This window comes from Oratosquilla oratoria, chromosome 37 (assembly GCF_046742065.1).
Source record: "Oratosquilla oratoria isolate Oo_2021 chromosome 37, ASM4674206v1, whole genome shotgun sequence".
Lineage (NCBI taxonomy): Eukaryota > Metazoa > Arthropoda > Malacostraca > Stomatopoda > Squillidae > Oratosquilla > Oratosquilla oratoria.
The window spans coordinates 2,847,446-2,860,355 of NC_134813.1; the positions used below are offsets into that span (position 1 = coordinate 2,847,446).

At 35.8% G+C, this 12,910-nt stretch overlaps 1 protein-coding gene across 11 annotated transcripts in view; it reads right to left on the reverse strand.

The window, feature by feature from the left end:
* enc (R3H domain containing protein encore) overlaps nt 1-12,910 on the reverse strand; it is a 609,003-nt gene that overhangs the window by 132,780 nt on the left and 463,313 nt on the right. For all 11 annotated transcript variants that reach the window (XR_012965819.1, XM_076175155.1, XM_076175157.1 and 8 more), the window contains 3 exons: nt 9,112-9,222; nt 1,931-2,204; nt 888-1,097 (listed from right to left, as the gene is read on the reverse strand). Coding sequence is in view for 10 of the 11 variants with exons in the window: in XM_076175155.1 (XP_076031270.1) it covers nt 888-1,097; nt 1,931-2,204; nt 9,112-9,222 (595 nt within the window). In the remaining variant the exon portion in view is untranslated. The remainder of the gene's footprint in view (nt 1-887; nt 1,098-1,930; nt 2,205-9,111; nt 9,223-12,910) is intronic.

Below are 12,910 nucleotides of genomic sequence, written 5' to 3' on the forward strand. Positions count from 1 at the left end.
CTTCTCTCTTCCAAACTGACATTTCTCCTTAATCCCTTTATGCACTCATTCAAATCTATCCAAAAAGCCTCCCTTTCCTCTACACTTTTATCATTAACAGGCCCATATCCACTTTCAAAAACCCACATCTCCCTTCCTAGTTTCACCTTCATCCACATTAACTTTAAAGAAACCTCCTTCCACTCTGCCACATGCTTACCTATCTCTTCACCTACTAGTATCACCACCCCTCCTCTCCCTCATCCTCTCTTCACTCCTGACACCCAAACTCAAACTCGTCCGTCTTTCAACTTAGTTTCACTCAATGCCAACACATCCATCTTTCTTCTCATAAACATACTTCCTATCTCTTCCCTTTTACTCTTATCTGTACCACATCCATGCACTTTAAAAGACCCAAACCTTAGGGTTCTGGTTGGAAACCTCCTCCCAGACCTTCTTATGCCTTTGCTTTTTTTTTTTTTTCTTTCTTTCTTTTTTTTATAGGAATGTCCCTTTTGAGGCTACAGAGAGTAGATACCTAGTCCTATTTCCATCCCATTTTTGTCACCTTTTACAACTCAAGTAGGAACAGTTGGTGGCAATAGTCTCCATTACCACAGGGTTCAGCGGCAAAGGAAATGTATATTCAGAGAAGTGGTACAGAACAGTATTAAGAGTGGGGGGGACAGCATAACAGATGGACAGTTGCAGTATAATAAAGTAATCATTTCTCTAAGAATAGAGATTTCCTCTACCACAGACAAAATGATGTGTGGCTCTGGTCTGTAGGGGCACCCCATATAGACCCTAAAGTATTAGCTGCATACTACTGAGCAATTTTAACCTCACAATAACATGCAATTAATACCCCAGACACCTGCACAAGAGTTCAATTAAATCCTCACCTGCTCCTGTAGATGCTGTTCCTACAGTCTCCGATAATCTGCTACTGCTGCCTTCTGTAGCTCCCCCATTTCCTCCACTACTACTACCACCACCACTACAGTTTTCACCAGCACCACCATTACTACTACTTCCTCCACCTGCTGTAGTCCCATTTACTGCTTCATTTTCTATTTCTGTTGTTGTAGCAGAGGTATTAGTGTGACAGGACCCTGTAAATACAGAACCATTAGTTGAATACATATTCATTGAAGTTGTATAAATTTGGATATGGCTTTCAGACCTGAACTCTTTTAAAAATGGGTTTCCCTGTCTTAGCACTTATCTCTCAATATGTAAATTCTTTAACAACACTAGGTACTTGTAAGTGGTGCCCTCCAACACAGATATCAAAGAATTATCTCCCTGCTGTCCATCTTCTACACCCATCAACACCCTCACCTCCACCTGGAGGTGGAGGAGCCCCACTAGGCAGATACTCAAAGTCTTAGGACTAGGCCCAAAATCTCAATGAACTTCAACTGCATTTCCTCCACTTTCCAATATAAGGAAAGCTACCTATTCTCTTGGTTGGAACCAAATGATGTCATAGTTAACAAGTAAAAATTGACCACATGTCTGAAGGATATCATGAAACTGTTTTCTGTACAAATGCATCAACCCATTACCAGCCACTGCTGGGTTGTAAGTTTTTGAACCCTTTATGACTTAATTATACACCTGTCACTAAGGAGACTGCTAATTTCTTTATGAGAGATTAGACTTATGACTTTACCTGACCTAACCTATGAGTAACCTATTCAATGTAACATAACATACCTGAACCAAGCTAAAACCTAACCATATGTCCCAGATTCAGTCACAACAGAGCAAGTGTGACTTTACACGCAACCTAACACTGCTGTCACTCATTCTCTCTAGATAACACAACAAAGTCTCTTATCAAAGTGACCTATGGGCCAACCCAAAGACAATGGCTGGTTTCCTGGGGCTTGTGGGTCTCTTGTTTGAGATATAAGAAGCTACAGACTTGTTGATCACTAACCCTGTGTGCTTCCAACTTCCTTCTCTTTACTGCTTTCCCTTTTATTACTTCTACAGCTGCTGTTATTGCTATTACTACTACTGCTGTTGCTACTGCTGCTACTACTGTTGCTGCTGCTGTTGTTATTGTTGTTGTTGCTATTGTTGCTGCTACCATTATTACTGTTATTGCTGATGCTGGACTTGTTGTTTGTTGATGACGTACTGATATTTGGGGGATTACTTGGGTCATAACGATAAACACTCCCATCAGAATTGACATAGGGTTGACCACTCTGTCAGAAATGGAGGAAAAAGCAATTGCAATCAATAAAAAGCTGAGGTATAACAATAAGATAAATATATAAGTATGCTTTCATTGCACGAAACTGGTCTCATATCTGTTTCATCAATACAAACTAAGCTTTACAAATGGAATTGCAAATTGGATACTGAAAGTGTATAGATGAATTGACAGATAAACTATACAAGATAATAGACTTTTCACTCAAAGAAGGAAAGGTACCACAAGATTGGAAAGATCCAAACATAGTGCCAATATATAAAGGAGGAAACAAAGAAGATCCTACAAACTTCAGACCAATATCCCTTACAAGCACAGTAGCAAAAATATACGAAACAGTTATCAGAAACAAATGGATCAAACACTTGGAAGAAAATAAAATATTAAGCCCTAAACAATTTGGCTTTAGAAGTGGAAGATCGTGTACCACAAACTTAATATGCTTTTACTCAAGATTAATTGAGATAATACAAGAAAGAGATGGCTGGGCAGATTGTGCCTTCTTGGACTTGCAGAAGGCTTTTGACAAAGTACCACATAAAAAGTTAATAAGAAAAATTGAAGTAATAGGAGGAATACAAGGTAAGCTACTGAAATGGATGAAGGATTTCTTAAATGGGAGAAAAATGAGAGTGGTACTTAGAGACAAAATTCTAACTGGGAAGATGTGATAAGTGGTGTCCCGCAAGGCTCTGTATTGGCTCATTTAATGTTTGCCATATATATAAATGATATGGATGAGGGAGTGAATTGTTACATGAACTTCTTTGCTGATGATGCTAAATTACTCAAGAGAGTAAGCACAGAAGAAGATTGCAGATCGCTACAAGAAGACCTGGACAAAATATGGGAATGAAGTCAGAGGTGTGAAATGAACTTAAACATTAAGAAATGTAGTATAATGGAATTTGGAAAAAGCAAAAATTGAATACATACATACATATACCAAGGCTTTTTCCCCCTTACAAGGGAGGTAGCCAAAAAGGAAAAGGCATAAAATCATTCCCACCCATTCCAACCCTGAATACACTCCACACCCCTCCACCCTCCCACTCATCTTCGAATACTGGGTCAATATATATTTAATGAAGATATAGTGAGATCTAGTGAAGCTCTAATTACATGATGGAGAATCCTTCCACATCATTCAGCTTGGTATGAAATGAAAGCTTGGAGTCTGGGGAACAAATATTATTGAATACATTTTTTCAAACTAATACCTCTGATTTTTTAATAATTTCTTTGAATAATTAAAAAATGCTGCAAAATTCAGGTTTCATATATTTTTTTTAATTCTAAATTCTTTTATCTTTTACTGTAGAAAATAAAGAGCATGATGTTTTCTTTCAAATGAAAAAAAAGTTACAAAAATCTATAAAAAACAACCAAAGATATTACAACAGAAAGAACAAAAACATAAACTTTACAGGATGGGGGATTTAAATTTTCATGACCATTTGTTTGATGGTTGTAATGTAAAGCAAATCTCCAATTTCCTATTTCCTTTTCTTTGCTGATGAGGTATAAGGTGAGGGCGAGTGGTGTGGTGTGGGTGGAGGTGTAAGGTGAGCATGGCTAGTAAATGCTTGCAGAGTGCTGGGTGCAATTGTGCTGCTTTTCTCCTCTTTCTTCTTTCTTCCTTCTTCTTGTTTCTATTTCAGGCACTCACTGGCCCTCTCTATATTCTGCCACTTCACTCTCTTATTTGTTAATTTTTCCATGATCACAACAACAATACAAGGCAAGGAATCAAAATTGTTGCATACGGTGAGAGCACCAGGAGCGATGTCACCTTACTTTGACCTTTTCAAGAGTACTGGTGCCCTGTCCACTGTCTTTGTGGGGTATGCTGGTGGGAGGAGTTACCAAATATCTCTATAAACACAATTCTGTAGCAAAAAACAAAATACTTATGCTGTATGAAAAAAAATATATAAACAAAATACAGTTGTATAACTTTGTATGAGTGTTGCCACCATCATAGAGACTATTTTGAAATGTTTACCTAAAATTCGCTCATGTACCCAAATTTTTCAAATGATCGCTGGTGACGCTCCCTTAATGAACCAATGAAGAGAGGATTGGATATGAGTAGAGTGGAATTGCCACTGGGTGTGATACCGAAGAGGATGTGTCTAAACAACACCCCGAAGACTACTCAAAGGTGGGAAAGCAAAATTTTTTTTTTTTTTTTTTTTTTTTTTTTTTTATTATTATTCCAAAGAGAAAGGGGAGCAATACGAAAAGTTATGGATACAGATAGAGAAACTAGGTATAGCAATGTACTATGGAATCGAGACATCAATGACTTGATGGAGGAATTAATAGACCTAAAAATAGATTATAGAGCCTTGTACAAAGAGATGACAAATTTACTTAAAACTAATGAGGAAATAATCAGAGAGATGAATGACCTAAAACGTGAACTAAGTATGATCAAAAGAAAAAAACAAAAAAGAAAGAAAAACAAGGATAGAAACAAAAACAAAGAACTGAAGAAAGAGGTCAAAGAGCAAATACAAGCAATGACCGATAAAGTGGGAGAATCAAACAAAGAGATGGATCTCATTGAAATAAAGAAACAGTGGAAACAGGAATGTGAAAATCAGAAAATAACTTTCAAAGTAAAGAAACTCATTAAAGTAATTTAAAAAAATGGGTGAGAGACACAGTGGATAAAAAAAAAAGAAAAAAAAATGCATTGTGGCTTATGGTATAAAAGAAAAACACAATGTTTACAAATACCAAAGAAAAAAAGAGAAAGAAATTGCAAAGGAAATTCTGAAAGTGGTTCAGGATGAAGGCAAAGAATTAGACAAAGAAATTGACGAGGTGCATAGGATGGGTACATACTCTAGAGAAAACCTCTATAGGCCATTGAAAATAAAACTAAGGACTCAAATGATAGCTGAAGAGATACTATTGAAAGCAGCAAAACTAGCTAACAGTGTAAATTAAAAAAATGTGTGGATAAAAAAGGAAATGAGTGATAAGGAAATAGAGAAAGATAAAGCACTAAGAATTGAAGCTAATGAAAAAAAAGAGGTGAACAGAGGCTGAAAAAGAATGAGTTTTTATGGAGAGTACTGCATATGAGGCTGAGAAAATGGTACATCAGAAAAAATGAAACATAAAACAAAAAAGAGAAGAAAAGAACATAATGGGAATTGTGGAGACAAAATTGAAAGGTCCTATCATCAAGTATGGTGGGACAAGGTTTATACAACCATCAGGCAAAAAATAGAATGGATAAACAGGGGTGAGGAGTCATATTGACTAGAAAGGGCTTAAATGTGACAAAGATAACAGAAGGAAAACATAATGTGGAAATGATTATGATTAAAGTTGTAAATAGTAATATGAAAAGTAGAAAATTTATAGTAGTATATGTGCCCCCAAAAACACAGGCTTGGTCTGATAGTGATCATTCCAAATTACTGGAAGACACAAAGAATGCATTATTTGAGTTACTGATAGATGGAGGAAACATAGTAATTATGGGTGACTTTAACACAAAGGAAATAAATTGGGAAGAAATGACAATAAAATGTGGAGAGGACCTCTGAGGCAACACTGTTCTGGATATGACCATTGATTATATGTTGACTCAATGGGTCAAGGAAAATACCAGATATAGAAATAATGAAGAACCATCAAGACTAGACTTAATATTCACATCTGAGCCTGAAATTGTGGACAAAATTAATTACAAGACACCAAGTGGGAAGAGTGACTACATACTAATAGAGTTCGAACTAAAAGAACAAAATTATGTGAGAAGAAATAGGAAACATAGAGAAGGAAGATTAATATACAACAAGGACTTTGTAAAACTTAGAAAAAAAAAGTCAAAATGCTAACTGGGAAAATTTTCAAATGAAGAAACAATGATGGAAGATAAATGGAATATATTAAAAGAAAAATACAAGGAGGGAACAGATAAATATGTACCAAAGAAAAGAAAAAAAGTGTTTACATAAAGTGTTGGTGTAACAAAAAGTGTAGTGAGGCTAAAGATAGAAGAGACAAAGCCTGGAAAAGATGGAAAAGAGACCAAAAAAATTACCAAATGGCAAACATACATCAAACTGAGAAACGAATTTATAGATATACGTAGGGAGGAAAAAAGAAACTATGAAAAAGATATAATAGATAAATACAAAGACCAACCTAAACTATTTTACAGATATGTAAATGATAAATAAAAGACAAACATGAAATAGTGTAACTGAGCAAAGGAAATAAAAGAATATATAGATGATGTAGAAATGGCTGAAATTATGATGAGGCATTTTAGTTCTGTATTTACAATTGAAAGCTCACAAACTTGGGAGGAAGGACAATGAGGAAGATCACCTGAAATGAAAGATATAACACCAACACAGAAAGAAATAAGGGACCAAATAAAAACCTTTGATGTCAGAAAGTCACACAGGCCAGATGGAATTACAAATTGGATATTGAAAGAGTGTATATTTGAACTAACAGACAAATTACACAAGATAATTGACCTCTCACTCAAAGAAGGAAAAGTACCACAAGACTGGAAAAATGCAAATATTGTACCAATATACAAAGGAGACAAAGAAAATCCAACAAACTATAGACCAGTATCCCTTGTAAGCACAGTAGCAAAAATATGCAAAAAAGTTACTAGGATTAAATGGATTAAACACTTGGAAGAGAACAAAATACTAAATCCAAAACAATTTGGTTTTAGAAATGGAAGATCATGTACCACAAACTTAATATGCTTTTATTCAAGATTATTAGAAATAATACAAGAGATGGATGGGCAGATTGTGCTTTCTTGGACTTACAAAAGGCTTTTGACAAAGTACCACACAAAAAGCTACTAAGAAAAATTGAAACAATAGGTGGAGCACAAGGAAAGTTACTGGAATGGATGACAGATTTCTTAAACAAGAGAAAAATGAGGGTGGTAAGAACTCAAATTGGGAAGATATGATAAGTGGAGTTCCACAAGGCTCTGTTTTGGCTCCGATAATGTTTGCTATTTATATAAATGACATGGATGAAGGTGTGGAATGTTATATGAACTTCTTTGCAGATTATGCAAAACTACTAAAGAGAGTAAGTACAGAGGAAGACTGCAAATCTTTTCAAGAAAACCTGGACAAAGTCTGGAAATGGAATCAGAAGTGTGAAGTGAACTTCAACATTAAGAAATGTAGCATAATGGGATTTGGATAGAGCAAAAATAGAATATTGGCTCAATATAAAATTGATACAAAGGAAGTTAAAAAAGTCAATTTGGAAAGGGACCTAAGAGTAACTACCTCAAATGACATGACACCAGACAAATATGTCAACAAATTAGTCAGAGAAACTTTTAACTTACTAAGATCAATGAAAGTAGCCTTTGTCTATAAGGATGAAGAAATGGTAAAGAAAATATTAGTTACACTGATAAAACCAAAAGTGGAATGCGCTGTGACACTATGGACACCTAGTTCTGAAAAAACAAAGAAACTAGAAAAAATTCAAAGAGCAACAGCAAAGATAACACCAACACTCTCTAAATTAATATACAAAGATTGGATAAACTAAATCTACCAACCCTGGAACCAAGAAGAGAAAGAAGTTATTTGCTAACCATCTACAGAATTATGAAAGGGATGGAAATTCTTGATTGAGACAACTTACTAAAGTGGGACAGAAGAAAAACAACATACATACATACATACATACATATACCAAGGCTCTTTCCCCCTTACAAAGGGAGGTAGCCAAAAAGGGAAAGGCATAAAATCATTTCCACCCATTCCATCCCTGAATACACTCCACACCCCTCCACCCTCCCTCTTATCTGAGCACCTCCTGGATGAAGGAGTAATTGGTGAGGAACAGTGTGGATTTAGGACAAGTAGAGGTTGTGTAAATCAGATCTTTGTGGTAAGACAGAAGAAAAACAAGAGGGCACAAAAAGAACCTTAAGAAGGACAGTTACAGAATAGACCTGAAAAAGAATAACTTCCCACACAGAGTGATAGATATCTGGAACAAATTGAATGAGGAAACAGTGAGTGCTAAAACTATGAAGGATTTTAAGAACAAACTGGATGCGGAAAGATACAAAAGCAGGTCACTACGAGCATAGCTCTCTTCCTGTAAAATACAACTAGGTAAATACAAACGCAGTGACACTATAGACAACCAGCACAAAAAGAATATAAGGAAAATAGAAAGAATCCAATGAGCAATGACAAAGATGGCCCCAACACTTTCAAAACTTGCATATGAGCAAAGATTGTCCAAACTGGAATTACCAACCCTAGAACAAAGAAGAGAAAGAGGTGATCTGTTGGCCATTTATAGAATTATGAAAGGCATGAAAGTCTTTGATAGAGAAGAATTAAAATTGGGATAGAAGAAAACAAGGGGACATGAAAAGAAACTCAAAAAGGACAGTTATAGAAGAGATCTGAAAAACAAAAAAACAAAAAAAAACACTTTCAACACAAAGAGATGGATGCCTGGAACAAAGTGGACAAAACAGCAGTGTATGCAAACACCATACATTAGTTTAAGAACAAACTAGATGTTGTGAGATACAAAGACAGGACACCACAAGCATAGCTCCTCTTCCCATAGAATACAACTAGGTACATACTTGGTAAATACACACACACACACACAATGAAGGATATAGATTAAGTTGGAACTATACATGAATTTGAGGCTAGGCATAATAAAAAAAAATAAAGAAAGAATAGGAGATGGGACCCAATGAGCATTTTCCATTTCCTGTATGTTACATACATGCATACATATACCAATGGCTTTTTCCCCCTTACAAAGGAGGTAGGCAAAGTATACTTTGCATACTGCAACTAGGTAAATACACACACATATGCACAAATAAGAAGAAATTTTACCTGTGGATTGATAAGCATAGCTCCAAGGGGCACTGCATCCATGTCGGTAACTGCCCACATAACAGCTTGTCCCCCACATCCCCCTTCCTCACCCCCCCATGTTGTCACATTCTGAAACATGACAAATGTCAAAATATTATTCCAGTATAAAGTCATCCATAAACAATAAAGTAATAATTATAATACATATAATTAGTTCCAGGCAAAGGCTTCAATTTAATTAATCTATTTCCTTGTAGATTTTCTAGCTTCAAGTTGCCAACATAAAAAAAAAATATATATATATATATATATATATATATATATATACTGTCTGGTATTTAAATCTAAAAAAGCTTCATGGTTTCTTGTCACATATTTGAATATTATACCAAATATTATATAATACTGTTGACACCAACTATACAATACCTGCCATTTTCAAACACCATAAATTTTTAATAGAAACAACTGAAGTGCACTGTGTAAATTTATCTAGATTTTAAGGGATATATATTCCATAAATTATTCCTTACTGTACATAGGAAAGAGAAGAAAAGAGTACTTCTACATCATTCACAAGTCTGCATAGGAATAATGACTATAAAGCTACACTTTCATATACAGTATATATATATATATATGTATATATATATATAAATATATGTACATATATATATATATATATATATATACAAGCAATCACATCATTGTGATACAAAAATGCAAAATAACCACATGAGAAGGGAAACTTGTAGACAGTAAGTCTACAAGTTTCTCTTCTTCTGTGGTTATTTTGTATATATGTATATATATATATATATATACATATATATATATATAATATATATATGTATATATATATATATATATATATATATATATATAATATCAATAGATGTAGTGTAGAGCAACTACATGGTAACTTTATTTAATAATAACATGAATTTATAGTAACTGTTGCCCCAAGTTTCACTGACAGGAAACCCTCCCAAGACATGTTTGCAAGAAAAAGAAAAAAGTCTATTTTTGTGACCCAGAAACTCGTACATACATACACACACATATGTATATACATATATATATATATATATATTTATATATATATATATATATATACCGTATTTTCCGGCTTAAAATGCGCATCCGGTTATAATGCGCACCCATGCACTACGTTATCTCAGTACACAGATAGCGCGCACCGGCATATAACGCGCATGCCAGGAAAAGTCACTGGTGGCTAAAGCTCGTGAACTCCATGTATGCGACTCCTGCTTGCGTTGGTCCATTGTTTTGTGGGAAATTTGAGCCATGAAAAGTTTATTGAATACAAAATGTACATGAAAATTTTTGGATTTTTACAGAAAAATTGTAATTTACTATCCTGAGGGAATAATTCATCTTACAAGTTTTTATCACCGTGTACAAGTTTTTATCACCGTGTACAAGTTTTTATCGCCATGCAGTAACTATGTTTCGGTTCATAAGTGTCTTTACTGAAGTGACGCTTAGTTTAACAAACTCTCACAAGAGGGTGTTTAGTGTAGGCTAGATTGGCAATAGAACTGTCAATCTCGGCCCTGATCTCGCATATTCCGGGTGAGCTAAAACGGCCAACGTTCATGATGTTGGTACCAGTGCTGTTTTACGGATCCCAAATATTTGCATAGACTACGATAATTAATGATAGTAAAAATAAACCAATGAAATAACGGCGATTAATTACTTAGTATCATGTGAACGAGGTTACATGGAGAAGTATTTTTCATTGGCTAGAGCCACCGCTGGGAAATCTGTTGATTTGTCACTAAATAAGTGTCAGTTTAGGCATCAATCAGGACACAACTAAGAAAAAGTCGGAACTACATGTACCGGTATATGACTCATGTTGTGTGTTGGTCCCTTATTACTTTGTAGCTTAAATAGTTTGTAGGAAATATGATCTAAAAAAAAGTTTATTGAAAGTAAAATATACAGAAAATTTTTGGGATTTTTACAGAAAATGTTCATTTTATATCTTAAGGAAATAATTCGTCTTTACCATTTTTTTTAATACTGAAACAAACTACAGACTGCTTCGTTTTAGCTTTGAACCTGCAATAACAGTGGTGAAATAGGACAGTCTCTCATCGAGGTGACGTTTAGTTAATATAACTCCCGAAAGAGGGTGTTGTAGTCACGTGTTTGACACGAGTTTATGAACAGCCGCAACGGAATTTGTACTATACCTAAAGTGAAGCAACAAAGCCAACATAAAAATTCAAACTAGGATGCTGTGAACATGGGCAAATATCATGAATATTGATCATGTTTCATGGTGTTTAGGCCTATTTAAACATGAAAAATAAGATTCGATAGATACCTACCTATACCAAATATTTACATGGCCCATGCTGGAGTATTCTTTCATATCACCATGGCTGTTCTTCTTGTTCTCACGGAACGTCACAGAGAAGTGTGCCGTCCCGACTTTGTGACGGCCAACATCGTCACGTTGTTGTGAAAAAAAATGACACACACAGCCGCAGAATTTTTATCGTAGGCCGTAGATAATGCGCACCACCGGATAACGCGCACCCCCCATGTTTAGGCCCTTCCAACGGAAAAAAGTCGCGCACTATACGCCGGAAAATACGGTATATATATATATATATATATATATATATATACCATAGCCTTTTCCCCCCTTACAAGGGAGGTAGCTAAAAAACAAAGCCATAGAATCCACTCCCACCCATTCCATCCCCAACAGACTCCATTCCCCTCCACCCTCTTATCTTGGCTCCTCCTGGATGATGGGTCATCCCAGCATCTTGCCCACTGCCCTGGGTCAGAAGCAGTGTCGCAAGACACAGCACATCCACAACAAGACTGCTTTATTAAATTGGCGACCCCCCCTCTCTGTCCCCTCATGCAGAAAAGGAGAAGATGGGGAGAAATCCCTTCAGGCTGCATCAATTTATTTCTCACACATACTCCCTCATCCCCCACCCACTCCCCCTCATGCATTACAGCATCATCCATATACAACCATTCTCCATATATTCTATCCTCTCCTGTCCCTCCTCAACAGACATTCCCATCTTTCCCAATGCCCCTTTTACCCCATCCATCCATCTCATCCTAGGTCACCCCCTCATGTTCACTCCTTCCACCTTTGCCTTCCACACCTCTTTTACTAGTCTTTCTTCACTCATTCTTTCCATGTGTCCAAACAATCCCAATACTCTTTCATCAACCTTATCTCCCAACTCCCTTTCCACCCTTGTTCTCCTCTTCACCTCCTTATTTCTCACTCTATCCAGCCTAGTAACCCCTCTCATACTTCTCAGGCACCTCATCTCACATTCAAACTCCTCCTCTCTCCCTCTCTTATGTTCCATGTTTCTGCTCCATACAGTGCTGTTGGCACAATCACTCCTTCATACAATTTTCTCTTAGCATCCATTCCCAAATATCTATGTACTCACTTCTCTCAATCTACATTCAACCTCCACCTCCACTCCTCCTTTTCCTGCCACATTCACACCCAAGTATCTAAAACTATCCACTTCCTCCAGTCTCTCTCAGAACCTGAAATTGTAGACAGAATAGATTACAAAACACCAATAGGAAAGAGTGACCATGTACTAATAGAATTTGAATTAAAACAGCAAATAGACCTGAGAAGAAATTAGGAACATAGAATAGGAAGACCAATGTACAACAAAACGAAATTTGAGAAACTTAGAAAATTCTTTCGTAATGCAAACTGGGAAAAATTCCTAAATGAAGAAACAAGGATGGAAGAGAAATGGAATATACTAAAAGAAATCTATAA